The sequence below is a fragment of the Schistocerca americana genome, chromosome 2 (assembly GCF_021461395.2).
Source record: "Schistocerca americana isolate TAMUIC-IGC-003095 chromosome 2, iqSchAmer2.1, whole genome shotgun sequence".
NCBI lineage: Eukaryota > Metazoa > Arthropoda > Insecta > Orthoptera > Acrididae > Schistocerca > Schistocerca americana.
The window spans coordinates 253,405,391-253,429,650 of NC_060120.1; the positions used below are offsets into that span (position 1 = coordinate 253,405,391).

Below are 24,260 nucleotides of genomic sequence, written 5' to 3' on the forward strand. Positions count from 1 at the left end.
GGTGTACGGCCAGTGTAGGAGATCGCTCCCCACACCATGATGCCGGGTGTTGGCCCTGTGTGCCTCGGTCGTATGCAGTCCTGATTGTCGCGCTCACCTGCACGGCGCCAAACACGCATACGACCATCATTGGCACCAAGGCAGAAGCGACTCTCATCGCTGAAGACGACACGTCTCCATTCGTCCCTCCATTCACGCCTGTCGCGACACCACTGGAGGCGGGCTGCACGATGTTGGGGCGTGAGCGGAAGACGGCCTAACGGTGTGCGGGACCGTAGCCCAGCTTCATGGAGACGGTTGCGAATGGTCCTCGCCGATACCCCAGGAGCAACAGTGTCCCTAATTTGCTGGGAAGTGGCGGTGCGGTCCCCCACGGCACTGCATAGGATCCTACGGTCATGGCGTGCATCCGTGCGTCGCTGCGGTCCGGTCCCAGGTCGACGGGCACGTGCACCTTCCGCCGACCACTGGCGACAACATCGATGTACTGTGGAGACCTCACGCCCCACGTGTTGAGCAATTTGGCGGTACGTCCACCCGGCCTCCCGCATGCCCACTATACGCCCTCGCTCAAAGTCCGTCAACTGAACATACGGTTCACGTCCACGCTGTCGCGGCATGCTACCAGTGTTAAAGACTGCGATGGAGCTCCGTATGCCACGGCAAACTGGCTGACACTGACGGCGGCGGTGCACAAATGCTGCGCAGCTAGCGCCATTCGATGGCCAACACCGCGGTTCCTGGTGTGTCCGCTGTGCCGTGCGTGTGATCATTGCTTGTACAGCCCTCTCGCAGTGCCCGGAGCAAGTATGGTGGGTCTGACACACCGGTGTCAATGTGTTCTTTTTTCAATTTCCAGGAGTGTACATATGCATATCTTCCGGAGGAACAATGTTAGCACAGCTGACAGACATACACAAAACACTATTCTAGCTTTTGGAACTAACAATTTTTCATCAAGAAGCAAAGACGAGTAGGTAGCAGAGATAAAAAGAAAGGTTAAGTCACACAGACCCCAGGATCAAAGATGTAGATGTAGACCCTATCCGTTTTGAGGGCCAGGTCAAAACTTGGCGTTCTCCAATCCTGGGGTCTGAGTAACCTGTCCTTCCTTTTTAAACTTCCCAACCTACTCCTCTGCTTCCAGATGAACTATTAGTTTTGAAAGCTAGGCTAGCATCATGTGTTATGTATATTCCTATTGCAAGTAGCAATATTCTGCTTTCTGAAGGGAGGTGATGGCAAGAAATTTTGCTCAAAAAATTTTAGTTTTCTTGAAGTAACATTCCTTCGATATAATCAACATTATGCAGAGAAAAATACAATCATTTTCAAACAGCCTGTTTAGGTTAAACGAATATTTTATTCAGCATTAGCTGTGTGGACCTATTAAGTAGTCTTCCAAGAGAACATAACATTTTCTGATTTTCCTTTCGTAATTCACGTCTTGGAAAAAAGGAACTTTTCCTCCTCTGAGTGGAAGATGCCACAGTGCAGTTTCAACATATCATACATGGTTATTAAACGAAGCCACTTTGGTTGCACCTAGCACTGAACGTGCAGTTTGCGTGAAGATCTATCGAGAAGTATGTGACGCACATCACAAGTGAAAGGCCTCCAAGCTCTCCTGAGAAGTGAATCTAGCATACAGCTCTTTCAGTTTGCCGATCTCTACCCAGCCACTTTCTGCGAGTATTTGCTCTGTCCCTGCTCTCTTTGGTGAACCTTGTTTTCAGACATCTACAATGCATCACTAACTTTACTGAACTTTAGATGTGACACCTAAAACCATTAACAGTTCTCCATCGTATTTCTATCAGCTCCTCTTCCTGTAAGACAATAGCTGGTTTTCATCAATAAATTAAAGTCTCGTTTTTAAATTTTTCTAAATTGTTTACCCCATCCCTTCCCACTTGCTATTTGCTCATCCATCCATAGAACATAGTGTCTGGTTCTGATCTTGGGTTACAGTACAAAATAGTGATGGATATGGACACCTGTTCATAACAGGTTCACATAGAAAGTCGCATACCATGTAAATTTAACATGGCATAGCCATCAGTGGACAGAGTTTGTTCATATCTTAGAACTGCAATGTTGGACTACCATAATTAGTAAGTTTATGTCAACTTACTCAATGCCTTGTGACTACACATGTGGTCCCAATGTATGCATCCTGCAAGTACCACATAGTTGAACTGCAATACTTGCAACACACACAGAATCAGTTGAAGAATCCCCTATGAACTCTCATGGGAGTCTGTTCCAGCTCGCGTGCCCATCAGTGAGCAGCTGATTGGCACGGGTGAAGGTGAGTAGTGTTGGGCAAACAGCTGACATGTGGACAGCCTCGCAGACACTGTAGAGTTAACAGTCTTATTCCACTGATTGAGCTCAGGCAGCTGGGGTTGGACTAGCAGGTCATGTGTGTGCAAAATGTGTGCAACAGGAGTGTCTGGCAAGTCGCCTACACTACCTGTGTCTGCCTACAGGCAATCTGAAGAGTGCTCGCTGGTGTACGTGTCAGATGGGACAGTGTTGGAACTGCCTGTTGTATGAAGTGTATGTCCTAACTTTATTTGCATCAGCACTGCCAAGCTGTTAAACAAAATTCATGGTAACAGACAAACATACTACACAGGTCACACACAACAACCTGTTACTGTAAACGTATCACAGATCTTGATCCAAGTTTACCCATCTGGGTAATTTAGGTCCTACATCCTAAATCTAGTGCTATCACATCTTGAAGATGGTAACTCGGTTTCTAACATATATTTGACTGTCACAATCCACATTATCACTGATATATTCCCTTGATTCCTATATGCTCTTCCACTATCTTCCATCTACTCATTTCCTGTTCACATGTACGTAAAAATTCTCTTTCCTCAGCTCAGTATTTATTTTTTATTTTGAAAATATTGAAATAAAAATCATTGTTGGAAATTAATTTTAATGTTTCTTTAAATGATGTGTCCTGCTGCCATGACTAGGTACTCAGAAGAAACCAAAAATTAAAAGAGGAGATGAAAACTCAATGGGCATGTGACACTTAGGCTGTCGCGTCACGTCCTTAATTCACTAAGGCACATTCAATAAAAATTAATGCACTTGACTATCACCAGTTCCTAACTAAATGCTTGTAGTCACCTCTGATGTATCAGCAAAGGCTTTAGCAACATTTCTATTAAAATGAAAATTGAAGAGAAATTCACAAGACAATTACAATGAAATTCTGCGAACAATAAAAAAATAGCATATGTCTATAGATAGGTACAAAGTTAGTTGACTGGAGTTTGTCAGCACCATACAGAACTACTATCTACATGGTGCTTACTCAGCTAAGCATTAAATACGGTGCAAACCTGCAAGCAAAGTTGTCGCTGAATATGCTGTGTTCTGGTAACACTGTTGAACCCAACAAGTAGGTAGTAAGTTAGTTAACTGGAGTTCATGAGCACCATATAGAGCTGCTCTCTATATGGTGCTTATTATTGTTGTTGTTGTGGTCTTCAGTCCAGAGAATTATTTGAAGCAGCTCTCCCTGCTACTCTATCATGTGCAAGCTTCTTCATCTCCCAGTACCTACTACAACCTACATCCTTCTGTATCTGCTTAGTGTATTCATCTCTTGGTCTCCCTCTACGATTTTTACCCTCCCCACTGCCCCTCAATACTAAATTGGTAATCCCTTGATGCCTCAGAACATGTCCTACCAACCGATCCCTTCTTCTAGTCAAGTTGTGCCACAAATTTCTCTTCTCCCCAATTCTATTCAGTACCTCCTCATTAGTTATGTGACCTACCCATCTAATCTTCAGCATTCTTCTGTAGCATCACATTTCAAAAGCTTCTATTCTCTTCTTGTCTAAACTATTTATCATCCATGTTTCACTTCCATACAAGGCTACACTCCATACAAATACTTTCAGAAATGACTTCCTGACGCTTAAATCTATAATCAATGTTAACAAATTTCTCTTCCTCAGAAACGCTTTCCTTGCCATTGCCAGTCTACATTTTATATCCTCTCTACTTCGACCATCATCAGTTATTTTGCTCCCCAAACAGCAAAACTCCTTTACTACTTCAAGTGTCTCATTTCCTAATCTAATTCCCTCAGCATCACCTGAGTTAATTCGACTACATTTCATTAGCCTCGTCTTGCTTTTGTTGATGTTCATCTTATATTCTCCTTTCAATACACTGTCCATTCTGCTCAACTGCTCTTCCAGATCCTTTGCTGTCTCTGACAGAATTAAAACGTCATCAGCAAACCTCAAAGTTTTTATTTCTTGTCCATGGATTTTACTTCCTACTCCGAATTTTTCTTTTGTTTCCTTTACTGCTTGCTCAATATACAGATTGAATAACATCGGCCCAAACCTAACTCACTCCCATGCCAACCACTGCTTCCCTTTCATGCCCCTCGGCTCTCATAACTACAGTCTGGTTTCTGTAAAAACTGTTAATAGCCTTTTGCTCCCTGTATTTGATCCCTGCCACCTTCAGAATTTGAAACAGAGTATTCCAGTCAACATTGTCAAAAGCTTTCTCTATGTCTACAAATGCTAGAAACATAGGTTTGCCTTTCCTTAAACTATCTTCTAAGATAAGTCATAGGGTCAGTATTGCCTCAAGTGTTCCAACATTTCTATGGAACCCAAACTGATCTTCCCTGAGGTCGGCTTCTACCAGTTTTTCCATTCTTCTGTAAAGATTTCATGTTAGTATTTTGCAGCCGTGACTTATTAAACTGATAGTTTGGTAATTTTCACACCTGTCAGCACCTTCTTTCTTTGGGATTGGAATTATTATATTCTTCTTGAAATCTGAGGGTATTTCACCTGTCTGAAACATCTTGCTCACGAGATGGTAGAGTTTTGTCAGGACTGGCTCTCCCAAGGCTGTCAGTAATTCTAATGGAATGTTGTCTACTCCCGGGGCCTTGTTTCGACTCAGGTCTTTCAGTGCTCTGTCAAACTCTTCACGCAGTATCGTGTCTCCTATTTCATCTTCATCTATGTCCTCTTCCATTTCCATAATATTGTCCTAGTGATACATGCTTCTACATCCCTACATTTGTCCTCTAGCCAATCTTGCTTAGCCAATTTGCACTTCCAGTCTATCTCATTTTTGAGGGGTTTGTATTCCTTTTTGCCTGCGGCATTTACTGCATTTTTGTATTTTCTGCTTTCATCAATTAAATTCAATATCTCTTCTGTTACCCAAGGATTTCTATTAGCCCTCGTCTTTTTACCTACCTCTGCTGCCTTCATTGTTTCATCTCTCAAAGCTACCCATTCTTCTTCTACTGTATTTCTTTCCCCCGTTCTAGTCAATGGTTCCCTAATGCTCTCTCTGAAACTCTCTACAACCTCTGGTTCTTTCAGTTTATCCAGGTCCCATCTCCTTAAATTCCCACCTTTTTGCTTGGTGATTATACACTTTCTATACAGCTAACTTTTTACCTATCTGTTGCGTTCAATAGTGTTACCAGAACACAGCTTATTCAACACTTCAGTGACAACTTTGCTGGCAGCTTCCACCATATTTAATGTTTAACCGTAAACCTAGAAAATGGCAGTCAAAAATAATTTGTAGGTGTGTCGTAAATCACTACATCTGCTGCTGTTTAAGAAAAGCTTGAATTTCCATAGCCAATTGTGTTCATCGGTTGTCATCACACACACACAGAGTAAGGATATGTAGCTACCACTGCAAGCTCTTACTGTGATAGCCCACATACATTAATGTATATCAGTTACATTGTACTAGAGGTCATGTAATGATGTTTGATGAATACAACCAGTAGTGAAAATAAAAACAAAGTCAACTCTACTAGAAGATGGAAAAGAGTATACGCCTTCTGAACTCTGAACCAACGTAGCAAGAATCTCGAGATTTTATTTCATGTATTATTTTAAAAATCTGTGCTGTAAAGAATGAGATAAAATTCTCTTTGTTTTTATTTGTTTTGTAGTGTTGCACAAAAAAGATTCAGCAGAAGATGATCTGGTATGTGCTTGTATTATGAAAATGTGCAAACATATCATCCATGAATGTAAATAAATATTTCTAACTATAACAGTGTTCGACAATTACCATGACACAGCAGCACTCAGATACCGCTACCATGTTTCTCTCGCAGTAGGCAGATGTTTAAATTATAGTATACTGAGCAAGCATTGTTCATATACGAGGGCAGTTCAATAAGTAATGCAACACATTTTTTTTCTGAAACAGGGGTTGTTTTATTCAGCATTGAAATACACCAAGTTATTCCCCAATCTTTTAGCTACACAACACAATTTTCCAACGTAATCTCCATTCAATGCTACGGACTTACGCCACCTTGAAATGAGGTATGCCTGCAAGGTACCATTCCACTGGTCGATGTCGGAGCCAACGTCGTACTGCATCAATAACTTCTTCATCATCCGCGTAGTGCCTCCCACGGATTGCGCCCTTCATTGGGCCAAACATATGGAAATCCGACGGTGCGAGATCGGGGCTGTAGGGTGCATGAGGAAAAACAGTCCACTGAAGTTTTGTGAGCTCCTCTCGGGTGCGAAGACTTGTGTGAGGTCTTGCGTTGTCACGAAGAAGGAGAAGTTCGTTCAGATTTTTGTGCCTACGAAAACGCTGAAGTCGTTTCTTCAATTTCTGAAGAGTAGCACAATACACTTCAGAGTTGATCGTTTGACCATGGGGAAGGACATCGAACAGAATAACCCCTTCAGCGTCCCAGAAGACTGTAACCATGACTTTACCGGCTGAGGGTATGGCTTTAAACTTTTTCTTGGTAGGGGAGTGGGTGTGGCGCCACTCCATTGATTGCCGTTTTGTTTCAGGTTCGAAGTGATGAGCCCATGTTTCATCGCCTGTAACAATCTTTGACAAGAAATTGTCACCCTCAGCCACATGACGAGCAAGCAATTCCGCACAGATGGTTCTCCTTTGCTCTTTATGGTGTTCGGTTAGACAACGAGGGACCCAGCGGGAACAAACCTTTGAATATCCCAACTGGTGAACAATTGTGACAGCACTACCAACAGAGATGTCAAGTTGAGCACTGAGTTGTTTGATGGTGATCCGTCGATCATCTCGAACGAGTGTGTTCGCACGCTCCGCCATTGCAGGAGTCACAGCTGTGCACGGCCGGCCCGCACGCGGGAGATCAGACAGTCTTGCTTGACCTTGCGGCGATGATGACACACGCTTTGCCTAACGACTCACCATGCTTTTGTCCACTGCCAGATCACCGTAGACATTCTGCAAGCGCCTATGAATATCTGAGATGCCCTGGTTTTCCGCCAAAAGAAACTCGATCACTGCCCGTTGTTTGCAACGCACATCCGTTACAGACGCCATTTTAACAGCTCCGTACAGCGCTGCCACCTGTCGGAAGTCAATGAAACTATACGAGACGAAGCGGGAATGTTTGAAAATATTCCACAAGAAATTTCTGGTTTTTTCAACCAAAATTGGCCGAGAAAAAAAATGTGTTGCATTACTTATTGAACTGCCCTCGTACATGGGGACCTCTACCTAAATATAAAAAATTAATTAGATGTGGCTTTTAGTGATTGCAATACACTGACACATAGGTATAAAAGGGGGTAAAAAAGTGAAAAATAACAGCTATTCACTCTTGGCTATTAATGAGAAATAGAAACCTAACAGAAGAATGAAACAGCATTACTATTTCAGATTAAGCTGAATAACCACATAAACTGCACGCGCAATGCTGTCACAAGCAGAGAGCAGCTGCTGACCTTCATGTGAGAGCCCACTGCTGCTGGCCAGGCGGCTCATCTCCTCGAGGATGCTGCTGATCTCCTCATCCGTCTCATCTCCGTCCACCTCCACAGCTTCCACATTGTCTTCTCCGTCTTCGTCCTCTCCTCCTCCCCCTCCTCGCTCCTGCATTGGAAAGTGGAATATTACAATGCTGAGGCAAAACTTCAGCAGCAAAATGTGCTAGGAGGACTCCTTTCAGTTCTTGCACTCTATGAAAGTAACCTCCTGTGTCAATAGGTAGTTTCCATAGCTGTTCAAATATATCAATAAATATGCATCAAACAAGATGCTTTGGAATTCATCATGAAAAGCCAATACTATAACATAACCTACTTTATTCCACCATGTAATTTACATTACATTATTAATGACTGTGTAGCATGTGCAACAACTTTTCACCATACACACTAACTTATGAAAGCAGTGAACTCTCTTGAGTGGGTCTATGATCAATGTGAATTTTTATGCACAATTCCATTTAGATTGTTTAACGTACTTTCATTTCTTAAGATGTTTTGACTCCTGCCATCATTTGATCGGAACTCAGAATACAAAACCAAGTTCAGTATCAGTTACAGTTCAAACAATGCCAAAGCAGTATGTTGTCTATGGTTAGGCACAGGTTTTATTGTAGCTGACACAGCACTTGGTTTTGCAATATAAGTTCTGATCAACTGATGGCAGTAGTCGAAACACCATAAGAAAGGAAAACACAATAAGCAATATATAAGGAGTCGTGTGTAAAAATTCATACATTAAAGATGCAACTTCCTGTATTATTATGGCACTTCTTTACATCCTCATTCTAGGAGACTGCATCAGTGTAACTTTAAATATTATTTGATACGAGGGTCACTCCAAAAGAAATGCACACTATTTTTGTAAAAATACAGTTTTCATTCTGGATGTGTGAAAGTTTTACAGTGTGTAGATACATCCTTCCCAATTGTTTTCAAACTTAGTTCAACCTGTCCCCGTGAGTGATGCCGTCACAGAATGTCTTCAAGACGGCTGCTACACTTGACGTTCGTCAGAAGCAATGTGCTGTCATAGAATTCCTGTGCTGTGGAAACGAGACAGTGGGAAGCATCCACAAGAGGTTCAAAATGGTGTATGGAGATGCTGCTGTCGATCGCAGTACAGTTAGTCGGTGGGCAAACAGGTTGCGTGATGAAAGCGGGCACGGCAATATTGAGGATTGTCCTCGCAGAGGCAGACCTCGTACTGCACACACTCCAGACAACGTGCAGAGAGTTAACGAACTGGTGACTGCTGACAGACACATCACAGTGAGCGAATTGTCACACTACGCTGGGATAGGGGAAGGAAGTGTTTGCAGAATACTGAAAGTGTTGGCGTTAAAAAACGTTTGTGCCAGGTGGGTTCCCAGGATGTTGACAGTCGCTCACAAAGAAACAAGAAAAACGGTGTGCAGCGAACTTTTGGAACAGTATGAGAATGGTGGAGATGATTTTCTTGGAAGAACTGTGACAGATAATGAAACATGGTTCCATCATTTTTCACCAGAGACGAAGAGGCAATCAATGGAGTGGCATCATGCAAATTCATCCAAGAAAAAAAATTCAAAACCACACCTTCTGCTGGAAAAGTTACGGCTACGGTGTTTTTCGATTCCGAAGGACTCTTGCTTGTAGACATGATGCCAAGTGAAACCACCATAAATTCTGATGCATATGTGATGACACTGAAGAAACTTCAAGATCGACTGAGTCGTTTTCAACCACATCGGCAAAAGCAGGATGTTTCGCTGTTGCATGACAATGCACGGCCACATGTCAGTCAAAAAAATATGGAAGCGATCACAAAACTCTGATGGACAACACTGAAACACCTGCCTTACAGTCCTGACCTGGCTCCATGTGACCATCATCTCTTTGGGAAACTGAAAGACACTCTTCATGGAACAAGGTTTGAAGATGATGACTCCCTTGTGCACGCTGCCAAACAGTGGCTCCAACAGGTTGGTCCAGAATTTTACCGTGTGGGTATACAGGCGCTGGTTCCAAGATGGCGTAAGGCAGTTGAGAGGGATGGAAATTATGTGGAGAAATGGAAATATTGCTCCTAAAGGATGTATCTCCACACTGTAAACTTTCAAACATGTAGAATAAAAGATGGATTTAAAAAAAAAATAAAAAAAAAATAATGTGCATTTCTTTTGGAGTGACTCTCGTAGTATCCTGAAGTAATTATTTTCTTATAGAACACTGTGGTAATTTTCTTATTTGGGGGGGGGGGGGGGGAATGATGGTAATCACCTTTAGTATCCAGCAGTGATTCAGATTCACCACCCAGCCTCAGTATCAATACAGAGAACACATCAGAGTTACTTATGCTACATGTTCCAGCTGCAGGTTGCTCCTGCTGAGGTGTCAATGCATCCAGCACGTCACATGGAGCCACCCACGGACTCAAGACTACCCTTAAATACTGCGGCCCAACACTTGAAGGTCAGCCTTATTAGTTCACTGAAGCATTAATTACATGCCATTGGATCAGTAGAGTTTTGACCCTTCCTGTATTATGTTTTTTAATTTGGATTGCTTTCTGGACTAATGCCGTATGCTTAAGATAACTTTGCTGTGCTCTGGATTTGTTTCCGGTTAGCCATCATAGAAATCAGCAACCCAAAGTTTGTTCCGTCCAACTATTCCACCGCAGCAGGGACCAAATTTGTGACTGCAGTCCATATGCTCTTACTTTGTTCATTAAATGACTGTGGGGAACTGTATCGAACACCTTGCGGAAGTCAAGAAACACAGCATCTACCTGGGAACCCGTGTCTATGGCCCTCTGAGTCTCATGGACGAACAGCGTGAGCTGGGTTTCACACGATAGTCTTTCTCTAAACCCATGTCCTAAAGCGAGTGGAGGCTCATGCAACGGTTTCCTCCCTGTTGTTGTCAAAGTGTCCTAAAAATGTTTGTGCTATGAAACTATGTCCAGATTGTGACCCACAGCATCAATGGCATCATTGACCTTTCTGTCAGGTCACCTGTTATGCATGCCACAAACAGGTGTGCCTAGTGACTGTCTGTCTTGGCTGGCATCCATCGACAGCATCAAGCTGTCAGTGCACTATTCACTGTCTTGCTGGTGACCATAGCAGCAACAGCAGCAGCAGACGAGATGCACAGGCTCATGTTGCAACTGGACATTAATGGAGCAATGGTGGATTTATAGTTGAAAACAGGCACGGCTGTGTCTCTCATTAATGAGGGAGCCTATTGGTGCATTGACTCCCTGCAGCTGAGGTCCCCTCAGTGCATAGTGGTGACATACAATGACCAGTTGATTCCATTGTGGGGTCAGAATGAAGTTCAAGCAAATAACAAAAATGTAGCTCAGCAAATACCACTGCTAGTAGTCACTTTTTGGACGATGCCTAACATTTTTGGCTTAGCCACTTTTGTGCTTTTTGGCTTTCAAATCAGCTGAATCTAGTTACCACTGTGGTACCATTCACAGAACTTCGTACATTATGTGTGTAATACAGGGTGTATCAAAATGAATCATCGGACTTGAAAAAAATCATAGCTTTTATGTTATGTGAGATATGTGCATGAACAACATACTGTTGGAAAGAGCTAACTCTCTAGTTTTACACAGTTCCCACAAGGTAGACATACTGACATCTCAAAGTGCAGGAATTTTTAAATCAAAGGATTACTGAAAGGTGGATCAGTCACACTGGAGCAAATGATTCAGCCTTACATTACTGGCCTCCAAGGTAACTGGACCTCACTGTAGGTGATTATTTCTTGTGGGGAACAAGACACTGTTTATGTTTGTTACCAACAACAACTGAGATGTCGCATAACAGTAGCTGTGGAAGCTGTAACTCAAGACATGCTCGCAGCAATGTGGTAACAATCTGAATACTGCATTGACATATCCGTGCATATGTTTGGGGGGGGGGGGGGGGGGGGCATATTGAACACCAACGGAAAATAAAACCTTTGAGTTTTCTACTCATCAAAAAACAAAATTCATTGTATATGCTTATTAGTTTCAGAAATGTAGATGTGCCAAACTGGATGATTCTTTTTGATACATCCTGTATAAACAACTGTTAACACAACCCACATAAGGTTTTGCAATAGGGTCCCAGGACCATGTACCCTTGAAACAATCGACAGCACCCATGGTTTGTACAGCTCATCCAGTCCCTTTTGCCTTTCACAAGCAAGTTAAAGCTGGACTAGATAGGCTGCAAAGTACATCTACATCTACATCTACATTTATACTCCGCAAGCCACCCAACGGTGTGTGGCGGAGGGCATTATATTCTCAGTACTGTCTAGCCATTGGGCTGTGCTACATCCATGGTTGTAGTTAAGGAATCAAATGGATCACTTATAATTTGGGGAAGATTTAAGTCCACCATTAATGCTCACGCAAATGTCTGTCAGTATCCATTTCCAAAGCACAGATTTCCAAACCAAGATTTAACGCTTGCCACTGATGCGATTCAAAAGGACACTCGGCAATTGGACAGCAGAGGCTCAGCAGTCTCAGAGTAAAGGCTGCCCATGGGGATAGTGTAAAAAGCTCCAGACCCTAAACGCAATCCACGGTGGTGGACAGAATCTAGACGCAGAATAATAGACGGCCATGCAGAGGAGTAAACTATGCTTCCATAGTCCAATTTCAAGCACACTAAGGCGCGATATAGGTGGAGGAGGACCACTCGGTTCACTCCCCAGGAGGTATCACTCAGAACACGGACGGTGTTGAGGGTTTGCAGAAAGTGAGCCAAAAGATAGGAAACATGGGAAGACCAGCACAGTTTTCTGTCAAACATAAGTCCCAAGAATTTGGCGATGTCCGCAAACCGAAGGTCAACAGAGCCTAGATGCAGGGAAGATGGATAAAACTCCATACAACACCAAAAATTTACACAGACAGTCGTACTGGGAGAAAATCAGAAACTGGTTTCAATTTTCCATGAGTGGAGGCGATCGAGACATCCTTGAAGACGTCGTTCAAGAAGGGTGGTCCGTTGGGAGCTATAGCAGATTGCAAAATTGTCAACAAAGAGGGAGCACGAGACATTGGGAAGAAGACAATCCATAATTGGATTTATGGCGATGGCAAACAGTATAACATTTAGCATGGAGCCCTGGCGCACCTCGTTTTCTTGAGAAAGTACGGGATAGAGTAGTGTTCACCTACACCTTAAATGTGCACTCTTTCATAAATTCACAGATGAAATGGGGTAGCCAACCTCAAAAGTCCCAAGAGAACAGTATGCCTGTCCTCCAACAGGTATTGTAGGCCCTCTCCAGAACAAAAAATACAGCTACGTTTGGCGTTTCCTGAGAAAGTAGTTCATGATATAAGTGGAGAGAGCAACAAGATGGTCAACTGTGGAATGATACTTTTGGAAACACCATTGGGCAGTTGTTAAAAGGTTTTGGGACTCCAGCCACCAGCCTAAACAGCAATTTACCATACGCTCCAAAACCTTACAAACACTAGTCGTGAGAGGGATTGGCGATTGGCCAATAGCTGGAGGGGAGATGTTTGTCCTTTCCAGGTTTCGGAACAGGAACGACGATAGTTTCCCGCCACCTTCTGGGAAAGGTGCTGTTGACCCAAAATCAAAGGAGGTAGCACAGACTAGGGTATGATAGATGCAGCAACATTTGGACGTGGATACCACCCAGACCCATAGCAGAAGAGCGAGAGGAGGAGAGTGCCTGTCCGAGTTCCTCCATAGAAAAAACGACATTATAGCTTTCATGATTTTGAGAGGTAGCTCTTCCGCTACCCATTTCTTCAGGAGAAAGGCTAGTGGGTAATTAGAAGGGCTCGATATCTCAGCAAAGTGTTGACCCAATGAGTTAGAAATTGCGACCAGGTCCACTAAGGTGTGACAGTTAGCCCAGAGGTCAGGGAAAAACTGGATGTGTCAGATATCCATTGGATTCAATTCCAAACAACTGTTGAGGAAGTGAAGGTATTAACGGAGCTGGCAATGAAATCCCAGCTTGCCTTCTTGCTATCATATATTATGCGACAGCATCGTGCACATAACTGCTTATAGCGGATACAGTTGGCCACCATAGGATGATGGCGGAACATGCATGCCTTGTTCCACAAAGGAACTGGGGAGTGCTGGGCCAAAGGGGAGGTACTAGGTATTGAACATTCTGCAGCTGTAAGAATAACTTCCATAACATGAGTGACCTGATCGTCGATGCCAGGGAAATTGATGCGCATCAAATGTTGCTAGAGAGGAGAAAAGTGTCTAATTGGCTTGGGAAAACTTCCAGCGTCTTGGTGGAAGAGATCAATCAATAGGAAGGCTCCCGGACAAGGACACAGAGATCCCCAAAGTGTGTGGTAGGCGCTGAAGCCCCAATCAGCATATAGGGGGAGGGGGAGGATGGGAACTGACCAAGCAGATGAAGGAGATGGGCTCCTGCCATTGGTGCAGACAATGGAATGTATATGGTACAAAGAGAGAAGGTGAATCCAGAATGGGAAAGATGTACAGCGACAGCTTGGAAGAAACTGTGTAAGTGGATTGGGTGATAATGGACAGTATCATGGAGAACAATCATAAGAACCCATGTGCCGGAACGCCAGCAATAGAGGGGAGATAAAACTGAGCTGATGGAAATGAGGGAAGACAAAGTGATCATGGAGACGTAGCTTTGTTTCCTGAAGACAGGATATGACCGGGGAGTAGGATCATAAGAGGATCGACAGTTCATCCTTACTGGAGCAAATTTTATGGATATTTCAACGGATGATTGACATAAGGTGGATGAAAAAGGGAAAAATCTCACCACATTTGTTGTCACCTCAGCGAACGCTGAGAGCCGGTGGCCAATGGTGTGGAATGGCATTCAGCCAGGGGCATTAAGATCCTGATCCACAGGTTGTTCGGGGGCAGCTTCTGCCACCAGTGACCGGCTGGTTGAACGACCGCCAGCAGTGCGTCTCAGTGACACGGAAGATGGCCGAGGGCGGCTACTGCTGGGTGGTGCTGTGGAAGAGACAGTGCTGTGGCAGAGAAGTAGAGGAACTGTTTTTCTTATGATCCCCCTTGGAAGCAGGACGTTGAGATGGAGGAGGAGTTGATGATTGTGAGGTCTGTGTACGTAAAGAATCTTCACGAGTAGGGTCTTTTTTGGAAGGCCAGGCGTCCGATTTTGGGGCTGTGATTTAGCAGGACCCGATGATGGTTGAGCCTAAGAGTGAGTGGGTAATAATGGAGAGGTTGAATGGGCGATCTCTGGGCTGGCTGATCTAACGACCGTGGCGCTGAAGGTGAGATCTCAAGTCTGCGTGGCTACCTACTTAGTAGATCGAGGAGAGGCGAGGACAGAGCTATATTTACCCGCTGGGAGCACAGTCAGCTTTCTACTGATGAATAACAGGTAGACACCTTTTCCTTCACTCGGATTTCCTCAATAATTCGTTCATCATAGGGCAATCTCTAGAGGAGGCAGCTTAGTCGCTCATACAGTTTATGCAATGAGGGGACTGGGGTAGACAATCACCCTCATGGGCATTGCTGCCACAGAAAACACATTTGGCCATATTAGAACACAACTGGCTGCTATGATTAAACCACTGACACTGACAGCAAGGCGTAGGGTTGGGAATGTAAGGGCGAACTGAAATTATCTCATATCCAGCTTCAATGTTCGATGGAAGCTGAACTCCGTCAAACGTCAAGAAGTGAGCAAGGGTCGTTACCAATTTCTTTTCAACCCTTTTCATTACTTAATGTACAGCCCTGATCAGACAGGTAACTTTGAACGTCCTCGTTTGATAATCCGTTAAGTGATCTTGTATAAACCACCCTGCATGATGAGTTTAAAGTGTGGTGCACAAATCCAGACAGGGATGGTGTGTAGCGGTGTAGTTCGAAGCAATTTTTGTGCCTGGAGGGCACTGTCTGTTTCTAACAACAAGGTGCCATTTCGTAACCGAGAACAAAACTTTACAGGACCTGCAATTGTGCCAACACCTTTCTGAATAATAAAAGGGTTTACTGTTGAGAAGTCTTAACCTTCATCAGACTGAGAAACAACTAGGAACTTTGGCTCTGATGGATGAATTTTCTGTGGCTGGGACTAATCTAGCTTTCTCTTGTGGGCAGAAGTTGTAGAAGTAGAAGAAACCACTGCAAAAGTATCCCCAATGATTACTGGCGCCACTGATGGCGCACTCCTTCATAGTGGGGGCCCTCTTTGAGGGCACTCCCACCTTAGGTGATTGTCCAAACCTCATATTACACCTCCCGAGAAATGGACGGAGGGACCAACTGGCATGTTAAGAAAGTACCAGCTTGGGTAACCATCCCTCCCTGGGCCTGGCCTTTACCAGGGGGTACATACGTGTCCTACTTGTCTACCCACGGCAGGGAATTACCCGTAATCCATCACCGGCTACATGTGGGTCAGTGTTCAGACACACACAGGAAGGAAGAAAGAAAAAGGGGGGAACAAAGAAACGGAGAGAAGAGAAGAATTCTCAAACACCGCAATGGAGAAGAAGGTAAAGAGAAGAACCAAGGAAAGAGAAGGACAAAGTAGGGACAGATACATACACTGTAGAGATAAAAGAAGAGAAACCACTTCATTTGTTCACAAGCATCCATCTCCGGACGTTGGCACAAAACGCACTTCCAAAGAGAGGAAAAGAGAGGAAGAAGGGGGTGGGGGGAAGGATCAGGGAGAGGGAGAGATGTGGAAAGGAAAGGTATGCAGCCCGGAAAGGAAAGAGAGCTGCACGAGCTTGGGGTCCTGTGCTTAACACGCACGTATCCACAAAAGAGAGTTGTGGACCACGTGGCGTGGGGAGGGAGGGGGGGGGGGGGAGGGATGCGTCATATTGTGGTGGTGGTGATGTGCTGTCCCACAAATACACCAATGGCACGGAATAGCCAACTGCATTTAAGACATTGACTGCACATCAGTGCTTGTACAAGTGCACTGAGTCCTTGCATTGACCAACAACCACACTTCTCTCTCTCTGTTCCTGTCCATTCTCTTCTAATGAAGAGAGGGTTCAATATTAGATCAGAATAAATGGAGACCATGAAATATAAACCGTATACTCATAAACTGCTTACTTAAGAGCCATTAAATGGTTTGGGCCGTTCCACAGTATGTAGTATTTTAGAGATTTGTACTGCGCATGTCATTTCTTTTCCAAGAGCCAGGCTCACCTGGAACATTTGCTCCTTCCTGACAAAGTCTGCTGTGGAGGAGGACACCTCTGGTGAGCGCGGAAGGAGGTCCAGGTTCAGCTGCAGCGTAGTGCGGGCTCCAGCCGCCTCGGCCCCTGCTGCAGCCTCCGAGCCTGGCACCTTGAGCCGGATGTTTGGCCTCACCAGGTCCCCTGACATATCTCCTTCCTGCTGCTCTGCCTTCTGCTTTTCCCTCTCTCCATCACTGTAGTCCTTTCCTTCCACATCTTCACGTGCTCTGGTCTTCATCCAGAAAAATTTTCGATTTGCTTGAGCTGGCTGAACATCTTCCTTTGTGCTCGCTCCTGCTCCTGATGATTCCTCTGACGACAGTGGCTGCAAAAAAGTAATAATAATTGTAGTAGTAGTAATACTAATAATAATAAAATAAATTTAACTAGTTGTTAATTAAGGTATCAGGGCAAGAAAATGCATTTCCAGCATGAAATTTGGTAACAGATTTAAATTGTGCACCGAGTCGGGTCTCATTCACAGCCTTTCATGGGCAATGCTCTAACTGACTAATACAACTGGGTGTGATGCATGAACTACCCTCACAGCTTCAATTCTGCACCACCCCTGTCCCACTTTCCAGACTAAGCAAAACATCTCCTGCTTACATTACAGGACCAGCACTCCTCAAAAGAAAGAATACTGCAGAGAAATGGCTTAGCCACAGCCTACAGATTGGTTCCAGATCAAATCTTTCACATGGCAACAGAGTGTGGGCTGTTTTGAAACTTCCTCTAGGCTGTGGCTAAGCCATTTTGCTGTGATACCTTCCATTCCATTAGTACTGAACTGTCTACAGATCTGTGAAGTTTGGAGAGAAAAGAAGGTTCTGGCAGAACTGAAGCTATGAGAATGGGTAGTGAATTGGGCCTGGAAAGATCGGTCGACACGTGTTTCCCATGAAAAGCAAGGTTTAGGGTTCAAGTTCCGGTTCGGTATGAAATTTTAATCAATCACAAAGTTCAATAATGGTACACAGTCTAACGCAGAATGATTGGATTGATGGGATTAAAGAGACATCTATGAGGTCATCAGTCCCCCTATTCTATATGTGTCAAGACAGAAAGAGTCCTCAGGGAGGAAGGACACAGAAGACAAATCTTGATGTACATGGATGTAGCTGAGAATAAATAAAACCAAGAGATAGATGCCAGTAGAAGTGACAGATGGGTAAGAGGGTGAAGGTGGGTGAGTTGCTCTGCCCAGGAAGCAGGAGGCCCCTGGGACATGTTACACAATGGGAGATGCACCCTCTGCATCTGACAGTTGTTTCCTCACTATCCATTACCAAAAGACAGATGGAAAAGAAAAAGAAAAATTAAAGAGGTGAGAAGACCAGGAGACAGGCCAGACCACCGAGCAAGGTCCCACAGCCATTGGTCCCTTGGGTTGCAGCAGGCGACAGTACATCCCTCTGATCCCTCAAGCAGCCAATGAGGCCAATGTGAAACTTTCTGGCAGATTAAAACTGTGTGCAGGACCAAGACTTGAACTAGGGACCTTTGCCTTTCGTGGGTGAGTGCTCTCCAGAATTAAAGCTGTGAGGACGAGTCACGAGTCGTGCATGGGTAGCTCAGTCGGTAGAGTGAAAGGCAAAGCTCCAGAGTTCGAGTCTCGGTCCGGCACACACTTTTAATCTGCCAGGAAGTTTCGTATAGCGCACACTCCACTGCAAGGCGAAAATTTCATTCTGAGGCCAATGTGCTCTATCTCACAGACAGGAGAAGAAACGACCTCCACGAGTAAAACATAAAACCAGATCAACCACTTTGGTGTCATCTGCTAGCACCACATGCAGTGCATCAGCAAGTTTCAGGTTTTTCTGTAATGTGGACAAATTATGGGAGTCCAGCACAATGTGGGCTACCGTCATACGGGCACCACACTGACACAGGGGTGAATCCTTACATTGTAGGATGTGGCCATGGGTCAACTAAGTGTGGTCAATGCGAAGCTGACAGAACAGTAGGTTCCTGGCAAGAAGCACGAAACAAAGACTGGCACGTGGTCATGGTCCACTTTACTGTAAATTGTTTGCTCAGAGAAACCACGACACACCACTCCGTGTTCCAAGCCTCCAATAGTTGATGGCAGAGTGCTGAATGAAGGTCCAGTTCCAGTACCCCAATCTTGGAAGTCAGAATCTTAAGAGCCAACTTGGGCAACTAGTCAGCATGTTCGTACCCTGGGATCCCTATGTGACCTGGAGTCCAGACAAAGGTGAGTCCACCTTGATGGAGGTCAGAAAGGAGATTCTGTACAGTTACAACCAATGGGTGTTGAGGGTAGCACCAGTTGATAGCCTGAAGACTACTCAGGGAGTCATTGCTGATTAAGAATGTCTCGTCAATGCAAGAATGAATGTGATGGAAGGCTCAATCAAAGGCCACCAATTCTGCATCGAATAAACTGTATCTGTTTGGCAGGGAGTGTAGTTCACCACACCTTACATGTGCGTCGGCAAAACCGGTTTGTCCATCTAGTGTAGAGCAATCTGTGTATACCACTTCTGAATGCCAACTGCAGGTTGGAAGATTAATTCTACCTTCAACAATCTCAAAACTGTTTCCAAATAAAGCAAGAAAATTTGATACGAGTTGCTTTTATGTGCCTCTTTGCCACACGCTAGGTTGTTGGAATATACACATTTATGAGACTGTATAATTGTCCACTGTGATACATTGAACAGGAGTGTTTTACTTCCTCTTTCAACATGACAAAAATTAGTTACTATAGTAACATAAAGATGAAATGCAATGTCATAGTCAAAAGACACATTTATTTACCTATGAATTACATCACTAAGGAAAGACTACAGGATTGCAGAATGGGTCAAGGTCTATATTAACAATGAGGGTAAATTGTTGGAGGCTGAAAAAATAATTGGCTACTGTTAAAGCATTAAACTGGGCAATTATCTGTGTTCACACCATGCTCTTATAATACACTAAAATGAGCAAGATTGAAGCTTCTGCTCTTCTTTTAAACTGCTGTTCCTGCAATTATATTAAATAGCAATCTCTTGATGCTAGGTTGACTTCTACATGTCCCAAATCATATTTATCACAGGACAAATGTTATCTGTATGTGGAACAACAGACGCCGGTCTATAACCAACAATGCAGGTAAAATGAACTGTCAATTCTTGAATCAAGTCACTTGGAGGAGAAGTCACAACTATTGTACACTTCAATTTATTTTTTAATTCCCAATGTCTTACTTTTATACCTATTGGGCGTATGTTGATGTAACTTGCACCAACTAGAGGATCCCACTGTGAACCATGGACAAAGAGGAAAAAACCCCCATGGAAATTATTTGTCTACCTTGTACTGTGACTCAGAATTAATTTGAAACTTATTTTAGTATTAACAACCATTAAGGAGTGCATGTCCTAGGAAGTGAGAGCAAGAATCCCTAGCTTCTTCAGATATTTGTGGCCATGTACTTCACACAACATTCTTAGTGTTTACTTTCACTGAGTAAATACTACATTTAAATGAAAGACATTGCCCAAAAAGATAGTTCTACACACCTGGAAGTGAAACTACACAAAATAAGCTAATACACTTGACTTTGAAAGCCAACACAGTGATAAAAATCCGTGTACGCAAAACATACTTATGCTGCTTCTTGACTCCATTTTAACTTGTTACCTAACTACATAACAAGAACATGAAGTGGTTCATTTCGTGTATGACCACAAATGTCTATTTGTGAAGCCAGCAAGTTCTTGCTGCATATTTGAAGTTTGGATGATGAGTCTTTGTGGCATTAAAGCAAAACTGTGCTGTGAGTGAATTGTGGTCCTGCTGGACTATCACATAGCCTCAACTGATATGATTGAGTTTGCTCACATGATTAATATACTTGTAACAACAAACATACCAATTTTTGAAGGGTTCTTTAGAAACATTAACCACTGGTTGCACCAGATGTGGAACATTACAGAAGTATTGTCACAGTAGCAACATAATCATTACACTATGATCTTTCATTATTAGTATGATGAAAGGAATAAACAAAAGAATTTTTACAGCATTAGTAAAATAGTTAAGAAGGAACTAGCTATGTTAGCAACTTAAGTACATCTACATTTACATCATACACTCCTGGAAATGGAAAAAAGAACACATTGACACCGGTGTGTCAGACCCACCATACTTGCTCCGGACACTGCGAGAGGGCTGTACAAGCAATGATCACACGCATGGCACAGCGGACATACCAGGAACCGCGGTGTTGGCCGTCGAATGGCGCTAGCTGCGCAGCATTTGTGCACCGCCGCCGTCAGTGTCAGCCAGTTTGCCGTGGCATACGGAGCTCCATCGCAGTCTTTAACACTGGTAGCATGCCGCGACAGCGTGGACGTGAACCGTATGTGCAGTTGAAGGACTTTGAGCGAGGGCGTATAGTGGGCATGCGGGAGGCCGGGTGGACGTACCGCCGAATTGCTCAACACGTGGGGCGTGAGGTCTCCACAGTACATCGATGTTGTCGCCAGTGGTCGGCGGAAGGTGCACGTGCCCGTCGACCTGGGACCGGACCGCAGCGACGCACGGATGCACGCCAAGACCGTAGGATCCTACGCAGTGCCGTAGGGGACCGCACCGCCACTTCCCAGCAAATTAGGGACACTGTTGCTCCTGGGGTATCGGCGAGGACCATTCGCAACCGTCTCCATGAAGCTGGGCTACGGTCCCGCACACCGTTAGGCCGTCTTCCGCTCACGCCCCAACATCGTGCAGCCCGCCTCCAGTGGTGTCGCGACAGGCGTGAATGGAGGGACGAATGGAGACGTGTCGTCTTCAGCGATGAGAGTCGCTTCTGCCTTGGTGCCAATGATGGTCGTATGCGTGTTTGGCGCCGTGCAGGTGAGCGCCACAATCAGGACTGCATACGACCAAGGCACACAGGGCCAACACCCGGCATCATAGTGTGGGGAGCGATCTCCTACACTGGCCGTACACCACTGGTGATCGTCGAGGGGACACTGAATAGTGCACGGTACATCCAAACCGTCATCGAACCCATCGTTCTACCATTCCTAGACCGGCAAGGGAACTTGCTGTTCCAACAGGACAATGCACGGCCGCATGTATCCCGTGCCACCCAACGTGCTCTAGAAGGTGTAAGTCAACTACCCTGGCCAGCAAGATCTCCGGATCTGTATCCCATTGAGCATGTTTGGGACTGGATGAAGCGTCGTCTCACGCGGTCTGCACGTCCAGCACGAACGCTGGTCCAACTGAGGCGCCAGGTGGAAATGGCATGGCAAGCCGTTCCACAGGACTACATCCAGCATCTCTACGATCGTCTCCATGGGAGAATAGCAGCCTGCATTGCTGCGAAAGGTGGGTATACACTGTACTAGTGCCGACATTGTGCATGCTCTGTTGCCTGTGTCTATGTGCCTGTGGTTCTGTCAGTGTGATCATGTGATGTATCTGACCCCAGGAATGTGTCAATAAAGTTTCCCCTTCCTGGGACAATGAATTCACGGTGTTCTTATTTCAATTTCCAGGAGTGTACTTCGCAAGCAACCTAATGGTGTGTGGTGGAGGGTGCTGTTGGTAGCACTATCTGATCCCTCCAACCCTGTTCCACTTGCAAATAGTGTGTGGGAAGACTGATTGTTAGTAAGCCTCTGCATTGTCTCTAATTTTTCAAATTTTCTCCTCGTGGTCAATAACCGAGATGTATGAGGGGGGAGGGGGAAGCAATATGTTGTCCGACTCCACCTGAAGAGTGCTGTCCTGAAATTTCAATAGTAAATCCCTCTGTGATGTACAATGCCTCTCTTGTAACATCTGCCAGTGGAGTTTGTTTAGCATCTCCGTAACACTCTCTCGCCAGCTAAATGATCCCGTGACGAAATGCACCGCTCTTTGTTGGATCCTCTTGAGTCTGGTATCTGCTTTTGCCACTATCTATTTTATGTGGTCGCTCTCAATAGTTACACCTAGACATTGTATGGCAGATGCTGTTTGCCATCAATAGTGTAGCTGTACATTAGTGGATTTCTTTTCCTGTGTATGCACAATATGTTACATTTATTTACATTCAGAGTCAACTGCCAGAGTCTGCACCATTAATCAATTCTCTGCAAGTAGTTCTGCAAATTCTTACTATCTTCTGGTGCATTGCTACTTTGGTACAGACAACTGCATCATAGCAAATAGCCTTAAAGAGCATCCAATGCTTTCTACTAGATCATTTATATATATTGTAAACAGCAATGGTCCTATCACACTTCCCTGTGGTACTCCGGATATAGCCTTTACATCTGTCGATTTTGTTCCTTAAGAGCGACGTATTGAGTTCTACAACATAATTCTTGAGCATAAAACATACTCCACAATCCTTCAACAGATTGACATCAACGATATAGGTCTGTCTTATGGCTTTTCTTAAATATGGGAATGACCTGCACTTTTTTCCAGTTGTTAGGTACCTTTTGTTCCTCAAGCGATCAACAATAAATTACTGCTAGAAGGGGAGCAAGTTCTTTTACATAATGTTTCTAGAAACTTATAGGTATCTCATCTGGTCCTGATGCTTTTCCACTACTAAGCGATTGTAGCTGCTTTTCAATTCCGCAATCACTTATCTCAATATCTGCCATTTCGACATTCGTACGATGACTGAAAGGAAGGACAGTGTAACGATCTTCCACGGTGAAACAACTTTGGAAGGCCAAATTCAGTATTTCAGCCTTCTCTCTGTTATCTTTCGTTTCGGTGCCGGTGTGGTTGCTGAGAGAAGCAATAGATGATTTTGACCCACTTAGTGATTTTACATATGACCAAAATCTCTTAGGGTTTTTACTCAGGTCAGTTCACAACGTCTTACTTTCAAAATTGTTGAACGCATCTCTCATTGCTCTCCTTATGCTCATTTTCGCTTCGTTCAGCTTTTGTTTGTCAGCTAGTTTTTTTACTTCTCTTGAATCTGAGATTAAGTGCTCTTTGTTTATGTAGCACTTTTCTAACACTGCTATTAAACCATGGTGGGTCTTTCCCATCCATTAAAACCTTGCTTGGAACATACTTGTCTAGGGCATATTGAATGATGCACTTGAATTTTTTTCCATTTGTTCTCCACATCTTCACCTTAGTCACTGAATATTTGAAGCTGACTGCTGAGATATTTTGAAATTTGTATCCTGTCACCCTTGCTGAGCAAATATATCTTCCTACCTTTCTTAAAA

General features: G+C 44.1%; 1 protein-coding gene across 1 annotated transcript in view; it reads right to left on the reverse strand.

Moving 5' to 3' along the window:
* The window catches only part of LOC124595126 (centrosomal protein of 162 kDa), a 241,962-nt gene that overhangs the window by 193,600 nt on the left and 24,102 nt on the right, over positions 1–24,260 (reverse strand). The window contains exons 2-3 of the mRNA XM_047133724.1: positions 17,018–17,374; positions 7,782–7,929 (exon numbers count right to left, since the gene is read on the reverse strand). Coding sequence (XP_046989680.1) covers positions 7,782–7,929; positions 17,018–17,374 — 505 coding nt within the window. The remainder of the gene's footprint in view (positions 1–7,781; positions 7,930–17,017; positions 17,375–24,260) is intronic.